At 33.5% G+C, this 24409-nt stretch overlaps 2 protein-coding genes across 2 annotated transcripts; one reads left to right on the forward strand and one right to left on the reverse strand.

Annotated features, from left to right (window-relative positions):
- Positions 1-29: 29 nt before the first annotated feature.
- LOC120629720 (crossover junction endonuclease MUS81) lies at positions 30-3694 on the forward strand. The gene is made up of 3 exons (XM_039898721.1): positions 30-1293; positions 1383-1809; positions 2098-3694. Exons 1-3 carry the CDS (start codon positions 179-181, stop codon positions 2434-2436), a joined length of 1881 nt encoding a protein of 626 aa, XP_039754655.1. The 5' UTR covers positions 30-178; the 3' UTR covers positions 2437-3694.
- Positions 3695-5904: 2210 nt separating this feature from the next.
- LOC120629817 (proteoglycan 4-like) lies at positions 5905-19012 on the reverse strand. The gene is made up of 3 exons (XM_039898872.1): positions 18838-19012; positions 8910-9411; positions 5905-7956 (listed from the first exon to the last, which is right to left on the reverse strand). Exons 1-3 carry the CDS (start codon positions 18905-18907, stop codon positions 7839-7841), a joined length of 690 nt encoding a protein of 229 aa, XP_039754806.1. The 5' UTR covers positions 18908-19012; the 3' UTR covers positions 5905-7838.
- Positions 19013-24409: the final 5397 nt, after the last annotated feature.

Below are 24409 nucleotides of genomic sequence, written 5' to 3' on the forward strand. Positions count from 1 at the left end.
CTCAACTTAATCGAACTGTGTGAATCCGCTTTATCGAAAATGACAGCACAACAATAACAAATTCTCCATAGAATTTCAATTTATAGTATTGTTTTATAGTATTTAATCATGTTATATTTATGTTTTATTTGAATGTGGAAGTATTTTTAAGATTGATTCCGATATCCAAGATTATAAGATGAGTGTCGTTAACGGCAAAAGAATAACATTCAAGCGCGTTAGACCTAATCCTCTTTTTAACGACTGGTTAGAAGAATTACATGAAGAAGCAAAACAGAAAGGTAGTAAGCTTGAATCTATGTTAAGGGAAGCTCTATCTTCCATATCGAAATACCCTTTACCTTTACAGTCTGGTGCCGAATGTGCTATCCTAAAAGGATTCGACAAACGTTTGTGTCTGTTTATTGATAAACGTTTGGATGTATACAAAAAGTTACATGGTAATACCTCTTCACAATCTTCAATAAAGTCTGTATCTGACGACGATGATGACTTGGACCTGGATAGGAATACGCAATCTACACTTGAAAGTTGTAGTAATCCAAGTATATCTTCAAACCTCTCTCCAATAAGTGATCAGACCAAATCAAACAATCTGACAAATAAAAATGATAAGAAAACAAGAAATATTCCGGTATATAGGTCTGGCAGTTATGCTTTACTAATGGGCCTTGCAGATTTAAAGAAAAAACAAACTATGAGCAAAGGACAATTAACCATTGCAGCTCAAAAATACAGTGAGGGTGATATTGGTGGTGAGTGGAAGAATATGACTAAACTAATAAAAAAAGGTTTAGTTAATAAGTCTATTGAGAATAGAACACCTCGGTTTTGCTTAACAGAAGAAGGTTTTGCTGTTGTGAAGGAACTTAATAGACATACACAGAAAAGTGTAAATGATGTTGTCTCTCGTATCAATCAAGGAGATTGTAATGAACTCGTGGACAATAAAAGTAAAAGTGAAATCAATGACTTGCTTTATGATGAAAATAAATGTTTAACAGAAGAAGCCAAAGACTTACTGCATGATAATAGAGATAAAATCAAAGTTAATGACAATGTTTATGATGATAATAAATGCCCAAGTAAAGTTAAAGTTATTAATGGTACAGAAACTAATTCCACACATGTTGATACCATAAAACATGACCATGCAACTTCAATAAATAGTACTAGATCTGTTGAACTTAATAATTGTAATAAAATTGAAGATATTGACTATAGCAGTTTAATAGAAATGGAAGCAGGGTCTTTTGACATTATATTGCTTATAGATATACATGAAACTAGTGGGTGAGTATATCTTATTAATATGGTAAGGCCAGCAATAAATATATTTTATTTATTTATTATCAAATTGAAAATACATTGCATTTTTTCAGGTTAACAAAAAAGAATGACCCAACAGTCACACAATTTAATAAATACCCAGAACTGAAGCATGAATATAGAAGTTTGAAAGTTGGTGACTTCACATGGATAGCTCGTGACAAGAAAAATAAAGACTTGGAATTGGTATTACCCTATGTTGTTGAACGTAAAAGAATGGATGACTTGGGTCATAGTATAAAAGATGGAAGGTTTCACGAACAGAAATTTAGGCTTAGGAAATGTGGTTTATATCATGTAATTTATATGGTCGAGAATCATGGCAGTAGCAAGCATGTGGGATTGCCCATGCAGTCTTTAATGCAAGCTTTAGCTAACACAAGAGTCCAAGATGGGTTTAAAGTGCATGTAACTGAGTCCTTGGGCCATTCAGTGAGTTTTTTAGCAACAATGACTTTAAGGCTGATGTATGAATATAAGGTAATTTTATAAGTAATATTTTCATCATATTCATTTGAAAAGCACTTAGTACAGTATATCAGAGTAATGCAGTCTTAAATGGTAACTTATTAAGAGTTTGACAGTTATAATAAGCCCACACCCTTGGTCAGTTTCTATGCAACATTGTGTTGTCTATGTTGGCAGGGTTGTAACCAGCCTAGGCCAAAGTATCTAAAAAAACATGTACAAGAAATATTTATTAAAGATATCTTCTGCCATTATTCATTGTGACAAAGCTGTATGTGACCATTCTAATTTTTTTTTCAGGATAAGAGATTAAAGGGACGCAATGGGGAACCAAAAGCTGACATACTTATGACATTTGAACATTTTAGTAAATCGTCTGTAAAGAACAGAGCATTGTCTGTCACAGAAACATTTATAAAGCTACTTTTACAGCTAAAAGGTATGTCTGTGGAGAAGGCTTTGACTATAACCAATGTGTTTAAAACTCCAAGATTGTTAATAGAGAAATATCAGAGTTGCGATCAGAAAGAAGGCGAAATATTACTTGCTAATTTAAGATTTGGTGAGCTAAACCGAAGTGTAGGGCCCACTGTTAGCAAATCTGTGTATCAACTATTTACGTTGAGAAATATGAAGTAGATTCTAGCTGTCGATCGCTGCTTCGTCCGCGATTGTATAAATTCTAAGTTTTTCTATGCATAAATTTGTCCAGATCGGTTGAAAGGTTGAGTCTCAGAAATGTATTTTTTTACCTTAACGCGGCTTAGCCTTTCGATCGATTTTGACGACGTTTTCAGGCGGAAGGATGTACCTAATATATATTTCATCACACTTTCTCGTAACGACCTTATTACATCGATATAAGGCTCATAATCCAAGATGACACACGTATTTTGTTTCTCATTAGCGCACTTGTGTTTTATTTATGACGTGCCGATTAAGTTAAGTTTGCATCTAACTGGAAGTTAAGGTATGAAGATGGATCGGACCGGTGGTAGAGTCACACAAACATACATACTTGACGTTTCAAAAGTGCTTATAAAGTAGGCCTACTTGAAATAAATGAATTTGAATTTTTGATCGTTTTAATTTTATAACCGGGTAATACAGATTCTTTTTTTAATAGCAACAAAGAGTTTTTTTGCGGCTAAAAATAGTACGTCTTAAATCGTCTCGCTTTTTGTTCGAAAATTCGTTTTTAGATTAGGTATTAATACTTTTAAGCGCCCAGTTTAATAGTGCAATAATATCCCCCAACCCGCCAGCAATAATAATCGCGGCACGAATTTAGAGTGAATAAACTGTTTCCACCAAAATCAAGAGAGCCTACGAAACTTAAATATTGTGGGAACAGAAAAAAAGGTTCAGTTATTTTCTGAGATGTATTTAAAAGTTAAGTCTGTTTCTCCTCGTGAAAGTGTGATGAAAATCGTTGTATGAAACGCGTATGGTACATTACTTATTGCACTCTCGGCTTCCTTAACGCCCGAATACCGCCTCGACTGTAAAATGCAATGTATCCGTAAATGTTATTTATTGTACAATATCTATATCAAGTAGGAATTTTGTAAATTATGTAGGCACATGTATTATTATTAAGTTATAAGTAAGGCACTGTATTAGTAAAGAATTCTAACTGTAAAAGATCATGAATTATTTATTATTTATTAGAAAGTTGTTTTACGCCATTGAGTTATTTTAAAAGAGAAGACACAGCCTAGCGCTGCGGCTTCTCTGCGCTGCAACTTAGGTATAAGTTAGGTAAGTAAGTATTTAATTAGGTATTGTATGCTAGTTGTTAAGCGCACGGAAACTTGTCAATGAACAAAATGAAAACAAGTTAAATTTAATATCCAGTTCTTCCGTTCATATTGGATAGAAGCAGGCGATACTTTGTGGTAATCCATGATATATTATGAAAATTAAGCTTAATTTACTATACTTCGCGAAAAGCAGGAGAATATGTGTGGTGTAATTTAAATTTTTTTTTATAAGTTGACTTAACAATGTTTCATTGTAAAGTCAACATCTCCTGAGGATGCTCCGGTTTCGGAGCGAAACGTGCGTAGAGGTTACATTGCCGAAGATCTGTTTTGTGTGGAGTATAAGGATTGGAGAGATTATAAATTAGACCACACAGATTCTCCTGCTTTTCGCTGAGTTTAGCAAATTAAGCTTAATTTTTATAATGTAATCTTCATATAATATATACGATTATTTTTTTAACTTATTGACCATTAAACCACAGGCATTATTGTTGACAATATTCATATTATCGTCAAAACGGAAGTAACTCTTTTTCGGGCCCTGCAGATTTTTATATTTGTACATTCTACTCTCGGACAGCTTTTACGTATTTATCGCAAATGTGGTTTTGCTTTGCCTTACTACAAATATCCAGGGCTGTCGTTGGGTTTATGATTTACACATTAAGAACGACCTAACTTTATATAGTCATGGAAAGATTATAATATTTTATTTGACAGAAAATTGTAGTTATTTATCTATCTACTTATCGTAAGTTGGTTGAGAAATTGTACTCATATATTATAGAATACGGACCCCAAAAAATAGTGGTTGGCAACTGTAGGCTCCTTGCAGACATTTAATATTATTGACAATATTTTTTACCAATTCTTCATTACAGGCAATGTTGACATTATGAAGAATATTATGAATAATATTGATGTGTATGTGAGGAGCCATAGAGATAAGTTAGATTTAAATAATAAATTATTATGATCTCACGATTAAAATTATGAACATTATGCTTTGCATTTTTTTTAATCCACTAAGCTATTGTAAGCAAATATTATAACAACATGGCCACAAGCAGCTAAGTGGCATAGATCCACCACGCCGCTCTTATGCAAGTCAGCGGGCTCCAAATGATTGTTATCTAACGGTAGTGGTCGTATCTGTCTCCGGTCTGATGACCCGTGATAGTTCACTGCTCCCTTCTCTTTTTCAGTCTTAATTTTTATGTTTCAGGATGTATATATTTTGGTAGTTACATATTTATTTATTTGTATTTAGTTACAAGTATTGTTGTGTATATATATATATTTATTTAAGTAGATAATGAAATATTTTCTACGAATATATACTAACCACCTACCCATTTTCTGAATTTCTTTTACTCGCCATTGGTTGCCTGGAATACATTGCTATGAAGCAATAAGGCCGCCAAATTGTATACGTTGCTTTGTTATACTTTTCTTTTTTTATGTAGGTACTTTTTTGTGGTGTGTAATAAAAGTATATTCATTCATTAGTCATCATCATCAAATAACAACTTCGTTGGACGACCTGGCGTGCGTTTCAATTGGACGGCCTGGCGTGCGTTTCAAGGCACGCCATGGTGCTACGACACCATGGCCGCTCGGTATAAACGCGGATACGGGATGAGAGAACGCAATTTCCCGACTCGATTAATCTCTTCAGAAGAACTGGAGTATAGAACTTATGTTCTACTACTTTTTAATTCCTTCTGTTCCCGCTAACGAGGATAAGATACAACGACCGCAGGACTTATTTTTTATACTTAATATTCTTCTTAAAATCCGTCCCCGCTACCAACGTGGATAAATAACGGGTCGACGCAACTACGGGACTATTTTTGAATAAATTGTCCCGCTAACGAGTAAAGATAATCGCGCCTCCTTTTTAAAATTTTATTCAAATCCTACTGACCACTTTAACATGGACGATAGGAATAATGAGATGCAAAAATGCCCCTTTTGTAAGCCTGTACACCTAAACTACGTTCTCCTCCATTATGGGGTCCTTTTATTTCATTGTGATGATGCAGTCTAAGATGGCTGGCTAACCTGTTGAGTATGTTAGTCATCAGTTACTACGCGACATCGCACCGGAACACCTAATCGCTTAGCGGCAAATCACCCGGAAGGGTGATAACTAGCCACGGCCAAAGCCTTCCACCAGACCAGACCAGATAAAATTCAGTAATTATAAATTCTCATATTGCCCCTGCCAGGAATTGAACCCAGGACCTACTTAAACGGTGAGCGCTGTGCTCACCGTTGCGCCAGAGAGGTCCTGCTGTGTATAGGAACACTATTTAAGGTGGTTAAAGAAAATATACAATTCTGGTACATATACTTTATTAACACAACTATTGCCTGTGACATGAGTAACGTAACTATTGAATTAATAGTAAATAGTTCTGATTTAAGAGCACTTTAGGATGGAATCAACTTTACGAAGTTTACAAAACCATCAAATTAAAACATGCTAAATTGGTTCGGCACAAGCATTATAAGAATAAAAAGCGAAGAGATTCTCAAAAGATTGATTTGTCAGACAGTGATAAATTAGCATTATACTTTCAACATATTTGCTAGCCATAAATAGGTACGTGAGGTTGTATGATAGCTGCCCTAGTTGAAATAATACATCAATTTGACTAGTTATTATTCATAAAAGCAATGTTATTTTCAAATTAACAAAAAAACTCAATATAACTTAAACACCAGTCTTTATAATATAGGTCTAACTGTATAAGTATAATGTCAAGCGATTATACATAAACGCTACAATAAATATTTTGGGCAACATTGCTTAATCTTATTGTTAATAATTTAATCTAGATAATCTGGTTTCTGAACTGGGTATAACGCCTAATAATTTATCACTTTGGCTGAGACCGGATATTAAATATTGCTAAATAAAAAAAGCACTAAGTGATGTTCTGCTTTTAGTAAAACTATATACAGGGGAGATTCGAGAATGAGTGTTTGTGCCCAACCAATATTATTTAAAGAGAAAAAAAATCATTAGCCCCCTTACTTTTACCATCACAATGTTTTCCTTACGAGTTAATATTCGATTTGCTTAAAACTAAATACTTTTGGTGTGGATACATTTTACTCGTGAATCTATTTTATACAGTAATATCCCGAGTTACAAAAATCCTGTGCCAGCTCATAAATACGCGTAGAATTAACCGTTTAATTGCGACTTTCTGTCTTAACCCTGGGATAGGTAACTAATACTTCACGTCGAATGTAGAAGGCAGGATTTTTCCGTCATATGCGTTATGGGCAACAGCCACTGACAACTGTTAATACCTTACCAATGCAAAGGTGAATATAGCATAATACGAACACGGTTTCGTTTGGTGCCTCATTCAAATTGGTATCAAAAATTAAGTTTTAATTTTAAAAAAAACCTCTCAAATCCCAAGCCCTTTAAATTAAATAGATTAGTGGTTCTAATATATTGTGAACAGTAACATCAAGAGTTTTGATGTTTTTGGTAATGTATTGTAATTATTAAACCCTTCAAAATTAGATAAATTCTAAGAAGGCACCTTCTACATCCGGCATTCTCCTTTAACGTAAACATACCAGCTTAACTAGGAGATATTACCGTATTATAAAAGTTGAGAACCAAGCCATGGCACAGTATGTAAAATAAAATTTAAATGCTTACACTAAATTGCACTTGAAAAAGTTATAAACTTTAAATCTCAAAACAGGTGATAAACAACTTTTTTTTTTTTACTGTAAATAGTTTTTTTTATAACATTTACTACTTATATCATTAATAATTAGCAACGGCAAGCCAACTCATGACAAAGATTTAGTGTTAAAACATCGAATTACACATATATACACATTACACAAAGATAGCTTAGTTTAAAACAAAGAAAGGCTGAGATAAATGCCAATAACTAAAAGACTTATTCCTTATAATCTATAACATTATGTGAGTCATAAAATATATTATTTACGCTATAAATTCGAAAATAAAAATAAGTGACCATTCACCGTAAAAATTTAAGACGTAGAGGTACAGTTAGAAATTGAGACTACAGGGACCCTGTTGAATCAGTTTTTTTTTTTGGATGAAATACCAAAGAAAATTATGAATGTAAAGTGCACAAAATTAAACTTCTTAATATAAAATTCTTCCTGTATAACAAAATGTTAGTATTTAAAACTACTTAGTATTTAAAAAAATAAAAATATACATAGCTTGGTGCACTTACATAGATAATAATAATTAGTTTTATAAATTTAGAGAGTGTGGTAGTTTCTCTCGGTTTGATTCTTGTAGTATTTGAATCCCATGAATCCAATTGCAAGAAGGCCGAGAGTCAGTATGATGCCACCGATGAAGCTGGGACCACTAAATCTGAAAGTAAGATTAAGATGAATAAAAATTACAAGTAAATGCCTTGTTGGTGTAGCAGTTAGCATGTTCATCTATGGATAATTACATTCTGGGTTTGAGACCTGGGCCAGGCAAAGATTTGTTAGTAATTTAACTCTCCTTATAAAGAAATCTTACCCAGGTCTAGCATGTTAGTAGTTGGTCCCTGATATCATATTATTTGATAATAATCAGCTCACCAATTTAATTCCTTTCTAAATTATTTTCAAAGGCAAAATTTCAAATTACAGAGCTCATTAAAACAAAGAATGATTATTTGTTATGATGTACAAAATATTACATACATATGTGTTTAATTAGTTACCTTTTTGCGAAAAAAAAGTATGTATCAATTTAAAACATCTGGATACTCACTGCATAAGATACTCAAATCAACTCTTTTAAATGATGATACAGAAATAACTTATAGAACAATAAAAGTTAAACTAACCAAAGCTGAAATAGCCAATTGTTCAATTCCAATACTTATGTCATTATTTTTAATAATATTATTATATATTTTACTAAATAATTTTTCTAATATCCTCCAAATAATTAAGGTTAGTTTTGTTGTAAGACTGGTTTGTCATTAAAGAAAAAAAGAAAAAAAAATAAAAAAACAAATATATTACTACAATACACACATCGCCATCTAGCCCCATCGAACCCACAGCCACTCAGAAAGCAGGCGGCCCACTGCACCAGTCGGCCGTCAAAAGAAAATTCTATCTTATTTTTTCTAGCCCATGCAGAAACCTAATATAGGCGTTTTATCATTTCTTTTCATGCTGGGATGACTAACTTATTATTGGTGCGTGTAGTAAATTAATGTAATATAAGTAACACTATTTATAATAAAAAGTATGCCTTTTAAATAACATGGTTATACTTTAACTTGGTTGCAATTATTATTTACTGATTCATAAGTGACTTACCCTCCAGATTGCACAATATGTGCGTCCTTATCAGATTTTGGGGCTTCAGTAGTTTTAGGTGATTCAGTTGGTTTAGCGGTTACATCCTTTGCTGGCTTGGTCTCTTCTTTGGCCTTTCCCTCGTCACTTTTATCTGTGCTTGTTTTGCTTGCCTTCTCCGTAGGTACTACAGAAGTTTCATTGGCAGTTTTCGTTGGTGTGATACCTTCTTTGGGTTTTGGTGCCTCTGTCTTTTCTTCTTCTTTATTTTGGGTTTTGTTATCATCTGTAGGTTTAGGGGATTCTTTTACAGGTGTTTCTTTAGTTGGAGATACAGCTGTCTCTTTCGGAGTAGTTGGAGAGTTTTGATTTGTGCTAGCTGCAGCTGCTTTCCCCGGTTCTGAAATTGCTGGCGACTGTTCTTTGTTTGGAGCGGGTTGGGTTTCCGTGATAACTTGAGCTGGGTGTGATGGGTCTGTAGTATTTGGGGCTTTAGCAGTTGCTGGCGGTAGGGTGGGTGCAGCTAGAGAATGGAAAACATAATGTCAGTATTGCAATAATAGTAAAAGTGAATAATAATGGTAATTGAATTCATGTATTTTAATTTTCACAATAAAACACAAGTTTAAATGAATTTAAGGGCTCGTAGTTACATTGGTTTATATTGACATATAAGTGTAAAAAATGTGTGATAACTTATTATGGGTCATCCACCTATAATAAGTAGTAACCTAGTACATATATACACAGAGCATACTCTAATTTTCTACATACTAGGTTACATCTCTTATATACATACTAGGTCTTATTACATTTCCACTAAACACGGACAAGGTTAGTATCTCCTAATCAAAAAATATTCGCAGAGATACCTTTCACCAATCGATTTTCTCTAAGCAATTCTTATAACCTTATACCTATATGGTTATGGTTTTGTATTATTATATTTTTCATATCTCGTATGGATTTAAGGTTTAAAAAAAAAACGAATTAAACAAGCTTTTAATGCTGGCCCGATTGTAAAAACAGATAGCCAACTTGTTCAACAACTACTTATTGAGACCAATCTTACGAGCTCAAACTCGGCTGGTCGTTGATCCACAGACCAACTTCTGACTCTATTATTGTCGTCATTCAATGCGCTCTTGGACAGCAATGCGCAATGGGATCTATGCCATGATGGGTGGACATCATTGTTCCGTGAATCGTTGAGATACTCTGAGAATATTGAATAACCTTTACTTCATTATTCGCAGAGTATCACTATAGTACACTTATATTAATATCATGTCTTTTACAATGTTTAATGTCATCTTTCATATAAAGATTTTAAACTAAGATTTTCGTCGTTCATCAACAATTCTTAAATATAGTTCAACTGGTACATACCACGATAACATTTTGGATTTGTCGATATTTCGACCCAGTTGCATGGATCGTGGTCACGACGGGACTGTAAAATCCAAAATTTTATCGTGGTGTACGTCCCACGATAAAATTTTGGATGTTGAACTATATTCAAGAAATCTTTCATTTATTTGTTTTATCCATAAATTATTTAGTTCTAGCTAGTTAGTGTAAGTGGTCCTGCCGTACTAACAAGATGTTAAATAAATAAATCATAAGAGTAGCTTGTGGTGTTATTCACATTATCTAGATGGCGCCACGGGAATCAACGGAAGCCTCAAAAATAGGTTGGACAGTGGTCCCGAGTAAAACACTAGCTCAGAAGAGCTTCCTATTGTAACGGTCATCGGATCATAATAGACGCTCTTTGATACCATATTATTATTCACAGAAGTAACAAAGGTTTGGTGAATTCAATAGACATTTGTACTTTAATCAGCTGTACTGGACTAAGCAAAGCTACATAAAGAAGCCTAGCTATGAAATACAGCTAAAGCTAAATCCGGAGTAATGTTTTTTTAAAGCCTCAACATACTTTAAAAGGAGTTTTTTGCGATGTTACTCTGTACTTATAGCTAAGTGAAATAGTTTCCAATCTAGGTGACAGTTTATCTTTGAAAACGTTTTAGTTTTTACTACTTGTTGGATGTTATTAATATCGAAATTATAAATTATATTACCAAAGTCAAGTTTTTCTTTTGTTTGGTTTAAATCATATAATTATTTCTGTAAGTGAATTACATATAATGTGCACGTGTGTTGACCGCCATTTTTTTATCTTCAAAAAAGCGGCCAAGCAAAATATCATGTATGAATAAATAGCTGGCTTCAATAGGTACAAACAATAATCTTTTTAAGATCAATAGTACAAAATATAAAACAACAGAATCCGTACCGGTGACGCCATTAGCGAATAATAAGAACTAAAATAAAATAAGAACCTTACAATATGTACCTAGATAAAGTATCGAATTCATTGATTCAAGTCTAGGTTAATCCTTAAACTACCTTAGATTTTTCCTAGGTACGGTTTTTTATTGCATTTGCCTCCATAGAATAGAGAAAACCATACCTAAAAAATCTAACACATTGGAATTACTAAAATTGACTTCGATCATTGATCTCATGACTTGGATTATAAACTTGGACTTGCTCCGTAAAGAATGTTTCAGAAGGTAAGCCAAGCTCCATACTACAATATTCAAAACACTTTAACCTCGTTCAATTCAACAGCAGTAGTTTGTAGCTATTATTCAAGACTTCGATATCCAACTCGATATTATTTGATAAACAAACTGCATTCAAAAGCACATTAGGTTCGGATCTCATTCATTATTCTGAGGTTCCAATACTAGAATATTGATGGATGAAATGATGTCGGTATAAAATGCAGCTAAAAATATGATATGAATTAGTTATGTTAGAGAATTATATAAACCCCTTTTATTTTTTATTTTTTACACGGATTAGCCAATGTCAGGTGTCTATAAGTTTAATAAAAATTAGGAAACTTATAATGTGAAAAACATCACGATGGCTAGTTAGTACCCCCTACCGACAAAGACGTGCTGCTATGCGATTTACTGTTGCGGCGCGATGTCGCGTAGAAACCGATTACAGGTATGACTACCGTACTCCCTAAGAGGTTAGCCCGCTACCATCTTAAACTGCATCATAACTTACCACCAGGTGAGATTGCAGTCAAGGGCTAACTTTTAGTGGAAAAATAAAAAGTGGTGTATAAATAAAGATATATAATAATAATAAGATAATTAATAGATTATTATAATCTGTGTTATCTTATTATAATCTAATTCTTATATAGATTAAAATAAGCAAGCTTGCGCCTTGCTCAGGGCGGCCTTTAAGATAGCAGACTACTGTGCTTATCCACGGCTTAATAGCGTAACTGGTCTTGTCGTGTATAGGTAGCTAGATACTTTTTCGCGTTAAAAAAACAAAAAGATTATAAAAAAACTTAAGAAAAAAACGCTGGCATAAACTAAATAATAACAAATACGATATAATATTTCCTCGTGCATTTTATTTATATACTTATACTTACATAACTGGTTTCGATTTGAGTGACTTTAAAATAATCATAGCATTGACTTGATAATTTATTTATGCGGTTTGCTTATCTACCAATTCCCACAGCTTCTTGGAATTCGTATTTGGCACTTAGCAAAATGCGATTCGTATATAGATCATATGTGGATATAGCGGTGAAAAATTGGATGAGCGTCACTTCGGGGGGCCAAACTCTAATCCAAGCACGCACCTTTAACTTTTTAAGTTATGTGCGTTTCAAGCAATTGAAATATCTCTTGCTGAGATGCGGTGAGGGAAAAAGCATCGTGAGGAAACCTGCATGCCTGAGAGTTTTTCATAATGTTCTCAAACGTGCTTGGAGTTCACCAATCCGCACTGCGACAGCGTGGTGGACTACGGCGCTCATTGTGGGAGGGTGACCTGTGCCCTGTAGTGGGCTGGTAATTTATATGATGATGATGACTCGTGATGACGGCCATCTTGGATCGATTTACATCAAACAAGCTAAGCTAAGAACACTTTCGACTAATTCACCTTGGAAACCAAAAAAATTCAAAATCGGTTCGGGCCTTCGGGATACACACAAGCATAATCACATTTTTAAGAGAAGAGAGATTAGAAATTAAGAAGAAAAACTAATTAAATAGTTAAGTTTTAACACAATATGATTCTTAATGGTTTAACCCGTATACTAAGTTATTTTTAAGAGAAGAGAGATTAGAAATTAAGAAGAAAAACTAATTAAATAGTTAAGTTTTAACACAATATGATTCTTAATGGTTTAACCCGTATACTAAGTTCCCTCAACTACAGACATTCATCGATAAAGGTTATTATTATCGATCTTGTGAACGTATGATTCTTATAAGAATGCTAGACTATTTTTAAACACAAGACGAAATGTATGTGTGATCCCAAATTCTATCCGGTCAGATATATTTAAATAAGTTTGGCCAGGCTAACTCCAATTTCTGAATTTATTCAAACTTTTAAAGGCGAAAGCGATGTAAACAACTAGCAAAACAAAGTTAGTATATTACACTAGTTTCGTTTTGTTAGTATGTACGGAAAACGATTATCTATTAATTAAACGTTGAGACACCATCCCTTAGGGTTATCTCGTTAGTGACGTAACTATAGATACGACTTTCAACTCTGACGTAGTCTTTGACAGTGTACATGCAAAACGGTACATTGAGGCCGAAGAGCTTAGTTATGTCACACTTGTGTGAATATTTACTTTGCAGCTTACTTCAGTCGCTTAAAGCAGTAATATTTTATTATCGTGAACGTCTTGTATAACTTAAAGATAAGTGACGTCAAGTATATCAAAGAAACTGCAATCCTTACTAATGAAATAAATTTTTGGCATAGAGCTGAATGGACGGAGAGCAATATGGGGCACTTTTTTACAAACGGTTTCTACGGGATTTGTAAAAAACCGTAAAAAAACGTGATGACATCGGGTCTCACTGAGTAAACGTACGGTACGCACCGAAATAATAAAACAAAAATCATATTGAGATCGTCAAAATGAGATATTATTATTGTATGCAAATATGAAACAAAATCAATTCAGCAGCAGAATATGACGTGCGAATATATGATTAAAATTCCGAGTACTTTAATTGTAGTAAGGTCAAAGTCAAAGTGTAATTTATCCATAATTGGATCTGCCTACAAAACAGATTTAGGCTCGAGTTCCCGGGTAGACTGTACTTGTGTTATTGACTGAAAGACGTAGATTTAACAATTAATTATCGAGGTCTTATTGACTCTATTTATCACCAGTTCACCGGCGTTCAATGAAAAATTGATGAAAATTTGAAGATCATTTTACTGCAGCAGTGAAGGGCGCAGTGGGGGCAATTTGATAATTTATAATTTAATTTATTAAAAAAATACTTTGCCTTGCTAGTATGTTTTTACTTTGTTTTATTATTACACGATACGATACTCCTACGATATAGGGTGCACTATATCGTAGGAGAACGTATGTTCAAGGATTCAATCACTTAACGCAATATTATTCTAATCTTAGTTTCTTTAATCTAAATAAACAAATATATTGACACGTTGACGTCCTTTATCTTAAAATTCCTCATATTCAATCTTTAGATACCTATCTAGTTGCGGAGGTAATCAAAAATTTTAATACGTTATAAATGTTCCATAAGTATAAAATGTTTGAGTTAGCAGGCCGAGATAACATTTAGTTAACGTGGGTAATACCAGGAAAACTCTAAAAGGAAAACCAAATGGGAATAATCTCAGTTGTGATAACCATTTCATTATTATTTAATCGCAGGGTTTTCGCACTGGATATCACTTAATTGTAAGTTAGGTAGGTAGGTTGACGATAATTTAATAGGCACAATAGTGCCATATCACTAGAGTTGAAAATTGTGTACAACACTTATAAACAAATGTTTGTCCATGATGCCAAAATAACTGCCTCTTAGTTTAGGTTTATCATCACCAACGTCCATCGGTGCTCCGAGCTATGTGCCCTGCCCATTTCGACTTCAGCTTTGCGTCTTGTTGATTTAAGTCGATGACTCTAGTTCTACGGATCTCCTCATCTCTGACTTGATCATGCTAACAAAGTTCTGTCCATCGCTCGCTGAGACTCGGATTCAGAATGTGCAATCAGTTTGTTAACTGTTGGCTACATTTATTTGAAGATTGCTTTATTGAACTACTCTTCAAATAATATTGTCATCCTTATCCTAAAGACAGTTCTTTTATTAACGTGAATTAACCTGATTCAACCCTGATTTACATTTTAGTTCCTTCAAGTTATATTGATTATTTTAATCGGATTTATTTACTTTGTGATTAATTTTTTGTTTTGTTTCCTAATGATTGATTAAATTAAATTATTCATTGTAACTTTGCTTTAAATAAATTTATGTTTATACTTTTAAAGGTTTATATTAACAGACAAATAATTAACTGTAAATAATTTATAGGAATGACTTTTTTACATTTTAATGCATGCTGTGATAACCTGTAAATAGTTGAACATTTACTATGCGACTCATTCCAAAAAAAAATGAGCAAGTACTGTTTATAAATAGTCTACTTATCCTTGTCAAGTGATATTGGAGGACTGTTAACAAGCGAATCAACTATTTCTTGGTACATAATCAAAATTAACTTTTCATTAGTTTCACCGATCAATCTCCTTTGTGCCTTCTCCATCTACAAGACATTAGCGAAGTACCTTGTGCCCAGTTGGCACAGACAAAAGCCATAAACAAGAATTGAATTGAACTTGGTTTTATATTTTTGGAAGTTGTTGCATATATCTTCTTTGCCTATGGGCATTGAAAGATATGCATGCTTGTCTATTGTTTTCACTTTCAACTATTTAGGTTTATATTCAAAATTAACTTTGGTAATTTTCATCAATCTCCATTATGCCTTGTGCTTTGCAATATTAATTTTGTTTACTTCATTTAATTGCATTTATTAATTGGAGCAACTGAGGCTCATAATGTTGTTAATAAGATACAGAAAAAGAAAACTTAAAAATTAATAATAAAAAGGAAAACATTCTCATTCTCTTTAATTTAATAGTCTGACCAATACTTCAAAGTGTTTAAGTATTGGTGAGTCCATTTTGCTCGCTAACATGGTCAGGTTACTGTTGGAGTTTGAGCACAGTTTTATCAGTAGAGGTCTTTTTTCGCATGACAGCATAAAAGTCATGGGGCGATGCTGAGCAAAACCACTGCAAGCCAAGAGCATCCTGCAGACATTGTTGTACTGCACTCTTAATGTATCCAGAGCGTTTTGTGAATGTTTAAGGTGTGAATATATAAATTTCAACCTTGTTAAATGATAACATTGATTATGTTATAACAAGAACATACTAATAACATAATACTTTTGTCCTGAAATTTTTAAAGAACTAGCTGTTTCCCTCTGTGCTTCCAGTTTACTCTATACCAAAAATCAAGATGCTTGGTTAGGTAGTGAAGGACAGAAATCCAAGCAAACAAACCATCACACTTTGCATTTATAATATTTGTAAACACCCAAATTTACTGATCAGAACTGATTTAGACAAGACTCTTTGGCTACACTATTTTTAAAATTATCATTATAACCCAAGTGAATTGAGCAATTGTTTCTTAAGTCAATGTAGTTCTTTATGACGTCATAATTCGGACTAACGCTAAGCAATGACTATATGCTCAGTAGAAATAGGGCTTCCCAAGGCACTTTTAAAGGTCTATGCTACTCTAAACTGTGGATTTCAATTATAGGTAAAACAGATTTTTTTCTGGATAAAGTAACTGGTAATGACAAATATAGTAAAGGTAAGGTGTAAAAAAAAATTATAGTGTGTTATTTTCCTCGACAATTCTATAATTAACACAGCTGAACAATAAGCCTGCTTATACAATATAGGTAGTTGCATTTTTATGAGGCTTCCTTCACTTATCTTATATCTTTAAATGAGCAATTCTTGTATATATAATTGGGATCTCGGAATCGGCTCCCAACGATTTTCATGAAATTTAATATACACGGGGGTTTCGGGGGCGATAAATCGATCTAGCTAGGATTCATTTTTAGAAAATGTCATTTTATTCGCGTTTTATCGATAAATTTTCATTGGAAGAAAAATAACAAAAAGGTGGCATTTGGGTAGTCCCAATTTAAACTAAAAATATGACTTCCTGACATCTATTGGCGAATAATAATACTATTTTTTTTTTAGTGATACTTTTTATAAAAAATATACATTTATTACAAAAGATAAAAAAATGTTTGTCAAAATCTCATGTATGACTAATAGGTTTAGACAATGTAGCAGTACGCTGCACTCGAAATTTACGCGGGCGAAGCCGCAGGGCATATCTAGTATTGTATAAAGGCAGGTATCAGTATAATACTTACTACATTAAATAAAATTTAGTCTGACAGTATTCATCCATAAACAGCTTTAACAACAGCTTTTACAAAAGTTTTCATTTTAAGCTATGTAATTATCTAATTCCAGTGACAACAATCATTATGTTCTAATCTATTTTAACAGCTACAGTAATTTAGTGTTCCAGCATGACATCGCCTATAAACAGATAAGGGGTATAGGTTTGATAAAAATGGCGTACTCTCTACCACGTTAGATCACTTAATGAGATTGCACTGAATGGCTAACTTGTACTGGATGATTTTAAAGTCAACAGATAGCTGCTTGTACATTGTACAACTGGCTACTATCATTGCAGTAACTGGTTTATCTTTAAATGTCAAAGGTTAAAATGGTTTCCAACATTTTATATTACTTCAGAATTACTGTTAAGAGCAGAAAATAACCATTCAATTAACCAAACAATGCTGAAGCAAGGTAAATAAGGATAATATAGAGTTATTTAAGACATTATGTAGATGACCTGATGAGTGACAACTAGTGACTGGAATCATCATTATAAACCCATAACTGGGCCACTGCAGACCATGGGGATCATCTTAGAACAAAAAATAAACAGGTAAGGCTCAATGCAGAGTTCTAGATACAGAGTCCCCAAGAGGTAGGCCTTAGCCATAACAACTAGGCTATCACCACTATCTTTATGATTGGAATAGATAATGCATTTTTTTTTGTTGATTGGAATAGGTACTGCAACGGATTAGGCTTGTGCGACTCAAGTATCTTGCAGACCTTTTCCTTTGTTTGTGTAGGATAAAAGCTATGTTTATGTAAAATGTTACAAAGATCAGGTAAGCTGCAAATCCAAGCATAGGTATAATTTTTTTTTTAAATATCAGCCAGCTATGTATGGTCTTTCTTATCAAGTCCCAATTATGCCATCAGTAGAAAGGTAAGTAATGTATACATAGCTATTACTTCCAGTTAGGAACTGGGAAGTGAATGATATTTTTACGCAAGCCATGTAATTACACTTAATATTTTCAGTCGAGAGTAGGACATAGGTTATATTTATGCAATATATCTAATTAGCAAGCTATTAGTCACTAGTTTTATAGACTTATATTGTCAGAGAGACGGTCTTATAAACTGTTTTATCTTTTATAAATACGTATTTTCTGGCTGGTTTGTAACATTAGTGTGTACGAATATTAGCCATGAGGAAGTCAAAGAAATAAACAAATTAATTTTTAAAAATTAAGTAGGTAGGTATGAAAGAATGTATAAAAAGAATGTCTTCCAACTTATTTAAGATGACTATGTATTTGTTTAATACGTGACGCAATAATTATACTTAAACGAATTATCTATTTCTTGAAGTTGCTGCGTTTAATGTAATATATGTATCTCATTTTTGTATTTGGAACGCCTAACGGTATTCCATTTTAATTGAAAAACACCAGTGCATAAGATATGAAGCAATAGCTAGTTTTTCTAATCATGGAAACTGGTTCCGAGATACTATTCTATACTCGATCATTAGAAAATTCCCAAAAGATAGAACGCAGTAAAATTACACACGCCAGATTGTGTCAGCGAACTTACCTTGGTTTTCAGCTGGTTTGCTCAAGCACACGGAGAGTGATAACAAACATAAAAATATAACTTTCTTCATGTTTGAACGTTAAAATATCAGTATATTTCGATAGGAAAAAATACTATTTACGAATACAAATGACGCCTGCGTGGGAAATTATTGCAAAGAAGAAAGAAATTAGTCGCTAGTGTTGCGCAGTACCTATATGAAACCGGTTTTATTATAAAATCGATTTGATTAGTTTGGATCATTAACTCGATAGATAAGGAGTGACTTGAAAAGTATTTTTTAAGAATAACCGTAATTGTATAAATATGTAATACTCCGTTCAACTTAACTTGACTGACGCGTGGATGATTGGTACTACTGTTTTCTCCACTTCCGTTAGTTACCATTTGATCTTTTGCTTGTAAGTTATGCCAAAGCCCGGACCAGTAAATAAAATCCGATCTGTTTTCGATGGTTTGCTATTACTTTTTTGCGTTTTTTGTTGCATTGTGGTAATGAAAGAAAGGGCTACTTTTTTATTTCTTTACTAGACCACTGCAGGGCACAGGTTTTCTTGCAGAATTAGAAGGGTTTAGGCCATAGTACACATGCTGACTAATTGCGGATTGATAGATTGAGAACATTATCAATTATGGAGACCTGTCAGGCGTGCAGGTTTCTTCACGACGCTTTATTTTTCATTTACATCGTTGGCTGTTTTACCCTTTTTCAAAGCTGCAGATAAATAATATCGGTAGAGGAACTTAATATAAGTCCATACACAAATTTTGTCCTAAATTTCAAGACGTGCAAATCAAATTATAATATTAGTCTTTGCTCCCGTCCATATTAGTGTATTATCTTTGTTCCTGTCTAACCGAAAGGACAACCTATAGTTTTTTTTTGTGTTCTTCACCGTAGATACAATGCAAAGACAGCCATAGGGCTATAGCTTGTTCATCTGTGGCTGCAAAGGTGGCAGGTTTTATACCGCACCAGAGACTATAAAGTCGAAACCACTGAACTATAAACACTAATCTCTATTATTATTACTGGACTTTTATAAACATAAAACAATGTATTATTATTCATTGTGCCTAAACTGACTTCTATTACAATACTAGATTATATATACAATAATAGAGGTCAGTTTTGTTCCTAACACTGGCCACGCTTTTATCAACAACTGTGTGCAATACGAGCGAAAAGTTTAAAAACCGAAAGAATTAAATTATATAGACGCGCTCTTCCATACTTAAAATACATCGATTTAAATCTAAAGGGGGCCTATATCGATAGAGCGTATGTGGATTTATAACGATGCGAACTGTACAATATTAGTTCCAAAGTACTCCGTATTTCAAATAACCCTATTGCCCCTATCCCTATTGTGTATAATATTTTGTCCAGTGGTATTAAATAAATAATAGAAGTCTTACCTATATGTATGTGGTGAAAGCGTGCTGTTTGTCAGCTCGAAACAAGCGATTAAAAACTGCCCATAATAGAAAGTATGGGACATAAAGAAAATGTCATACCAGCTATTGTGTTTATTTATTTTATAGAACTTTTTTATTGTTAAATCCTACTTATTAAAAAGTAATGAAAAGATTGCTTACATTATAAAACCAGTTAGGAAAATGGAGTGTCGCGGTCGTTACTTTATAATAGTAGTTATGTCGAAAAGGTACTCAAGACGTCTCTCTGGAACAGTAGCTTTTGTCTGAAATAATAATTATATTAAAGCAAACAGCGAGACAATTCTAAGTGATACCGGCTTTCGTGCACTCAGCACTGTGGGGTCGATCGCGGTGATGGTTAAACAATCACAGCCCATTGAACAACAAGCCTAGGAGTAGCATGATCTTATTATTATTACTGTTTTTTAAATAAAGGAATGCTTATTTCTATAAGATACATTTTCAGATTAAAGATCTTACCAAAGAAACAAGGTGTGAGTAGGTACGATGAATTTATACATTTATATATGTCATCCGAATGTAACAAATAAAAATATAATAGGTAGGTGATAATAATGACACAATAAAACTAAAACAAATTTATATTATATTTTATGTAAAAACTTTTATACATAAAAACATTATAAAAAACATACTTCAATGTATTCAGACAATTAACATACGAATTCTTGTAACCAATCGATTCAAACTAAATCGTTTTCTGACAGTGGCGTGACATTTAGTCAGTTTAAAGTTGGATTTAAGAGTTTTATAAGGTTTTTTATCACTGGCAAAGTACATTGTGTGCCCAGATGGCACAGACAAAAGCCATAAACAAGAATTGAATTGAATTGAATTGAAGTGCATTGTGCTGTATTGGCATTACGAAAAGCTATAAATCAAATCAAGAAGGTTTTTCATGGGGATTTGTATGAAGGCACATGTGGATCGCTGTGCAAATATATCTATAGTGCTCAGCAGTACAAGACGAATAGGCTGAGGTTGATGGTAATGATAGTTTTAATAAGCAATTCGGCAAAAGCTGTATATTTAGTTGACCCATTGGTCGCGTACTTTGTCAAAGGGGACGATTTTACCTACTTTCTTTTTGGGGAAGGAATCGCGTTGCCTTGTGATCAAAACCTGTGAAATAAGGAATTATGGAGAGCTTTGTTATCAAGCGTTGAATTGTTGTCAACCGCGCCATTCCGCTGTATCTTATTCAAATCGAAATATTTCATTACTCGCTTTTGCCCGCGTTCTTCGTTGCTTTTATTACGGTTTTTATAAATCCCGCAGGACTGTTTGTTTTCCCGGGATAAAAAATAGGATATGCTACCCTCCGTACTTTCAACTCTTTCCACAAATGTAGTTGCGTCTGTAAAAAAAAAAAGAGTGTGTGTACTTATGTACACGCGTTAGAAGTTTTACTTCTTTGGCGTATGGAAAAAAAATAAGTAAAATGCAGTAGTGACTAACGATAAATATTAAAATTAATCAAATAGATTTTATTTAAATAAAAAAGGTTTTATTAACTAATTATTTTTCTGCCCAGGTGAAAGCATGCCCTTACCGCTGCGCCAAAAAGGTATTTATTTTTATAGATCCCTAGACCTTGTGGGCTTCGGCTTTCCTTTTGGGAGGACTCAATTCATTCCCCGGCATCCACCTCTGACTTTTGGGAGTTATGTGCATTTTAAATTTAAGCAATTGAATATCACTTGCTTGTACGAAAATAACTTGCTCCGGAAAATATCCGGAGAAAACTTGCATGCCTGAGAGTTGTCCGTAGTGGTCGCATGGGCGTGGGAAGTCTACCAATTCGCAATTGGTCACCGTAGTGGACTATAACCATCGATCACTAACCTACAGCGGCGTGCGCTTCATATATGCGCAAAAGCACTGCCTACCCTAAACCTTTTATATTACTCGTATAGGAGGCTTCCTTTTTCCATTTTATGCCATCTTTCTGCTTTATGCCTACCCTGGTCAAAAGCCCTGTTACGCCACGCCACTGGTAACCTAATAACTAATATTACGATACAGTTATAAACAAATTACGGTAAGAAAAAAAAGCTTTGTAGGAGCATTAATGTATAATGAATTACCTAACTATTTACATTAAAATAGAAGAAAACTTCCATATTTCTACTTTTTATATCTACTTTCGCCACAGGTTGTCTGGGATAGATCGCTTTAGCGATAAGACTGCCTTTGCACGCCTAAACTAGTTTTCTATTATTGAATGTGTTTCTCTTTGTATTTTGTTTTTGTGTGTGCAATAAATAATTTAATAATATTAATAATACTAACTGTAATAGTTGCTGGACTCGGCTAGGATAGTCCGCCGATTCCTAAGCCTGTCGCCCTGACCCAGCCGTCGGGTCTCCCCTGCCGGGGTGTAATCCTACGCCCGGTGCAAATATCTATTTATGTAATGTATATTTAACTGTATTAATCTCTATGTATTTAAGTAAGTATATTAATGTTGTTTTGGCTCATTTTATGTATTTATTTTGTACACGGGCGTGAGAGTAAATCTCGAATAATAATAATAATAACATTTTAAAGAAAAATCTTGATTCTTTTGTAGAGTCCAGTCATGGCTATGTATGAAGAATTAATAAATTTACCCTCAAGTTATTTGTGATTGTTTTGTACTTGCCGTTTTTGGTAGTTTTAATGTTAATCATATCAACCGATTATCGGCCCTGTACAGGGCACGGATCTCCTTCCAGAATGAGAAGGGGTTAAGGTTTGGTGAACTACACATACCTTTTGAGAATATTATGAAGTAATCTCAGGTTTCCTAACGATGTTTTCCTTCACCGTTAAGAAGCAAGTGATATTTAAATTGCTTAAAACGCACATAACTTAGAAAAGTAAGAGGTGCTTGCTGGGATTCGAACTCGGCCCTTCGAAAGTGAAGTCGAAGTCCTACCCCCGCTGTCACCGGTTCATGCAAGTAATGAGTTGTATTCAGAATAAATATTTGATCGAAACCAAACGGGCTATATAAAAGCATAATTTTAAACATAAAGAAGAAAAGTTAAAAGAAAATTTTCTTGAAAAATAAATTAAGGATCAACGACCTTCGAAATATGATTCATTATTCGTTTTATTAGAATAAAATTGGTTAATAAAATCCTCATAAAGCAAATTATGAATAATGCAGACGGCTGAATAAACGTGGTCTTGACGTCAGAACAAAGTGTGACATTAATATTAATGTCTACGTGTTTTTAATAAAACATTAACTGCACAACGAACACAGCGGAAATCTGTAGCTACTCGTAAGTATATATTTCGGAAATCACATTGGGATAAAATCATTATGACATAAAAAAATAATTTCGTGTCAGTATGTAAATAAAATCCCACCAAAAACATTCTGTAAAAAACTAGCCAAGTCTCGATGGAGCTGCTTGTTTATCTCTAAAAAGTAATGACGATTCGTGCGCAAGCACATCATTAGAGCGGACGCTTTGTCAATAATTGTTAAAAGTTTTTTGCCTACCCACAAAAAAAAAAAATGTAAACATGAGCGAAATAAGCAAAAGTATCGAGTGTGAGTCTAATATTTTGATTGTAAATGAATTTGACGAAAGTGTAGTGTGTGAGAATATACAGCGGGAGAAGAGATTGCGTGATAGCAGTGGCGCAAGTATTGATGAAGATGGATTTACGACCGTAAAGCGGAACCGTCCGAAACGTATAGCTGTTCGTAAGTCTAGTAGTAGTGATAACATGGATGAAGACGAAATTTATAAAGAAAATCAAGAAAATGAAAAGATAGAGGTTATTATTACGTCAAAGGAAATTTTACCTAAACAAATGGCGTTAGCTAAACTATTACGTGCAGAAAATATAGGAAATATCTTGAGTGTCAAATATAAAAGTCCTTATAAGATTTTAGTTGAGTTTAGTGATACAAGAAATGCAGAAAAATTGCTTACTAATAAAAAGTTTGCAGATTCAGATTATAGATGTCAGTTAACACAAGAAATTCAATTGTCATTCGGTGTAGTGAGAAATATCGATATGGAAGTTTAAGAAAGTGAAATGATAGGAATTTTTGAAAGCGAGTACGAAATATTGTCTATTAAAAGATTAAGGAGATTTAATGAAAAGC

The sequence above is a fragment of the Pararge aegeria genome, chromosome 15 (genome assembly GCF_905163445.1).
Source record: "Pararge aegeria chromosome 15, ilParAegt1.1, whole genome shotgun sequence".
Classification (NCBI taxonomy): Eukaryota; Metazoa; Arthropoda; class Insecta; order Lepidoptera; family Nymphalidae; genus Pararge; species Pararge aegeria.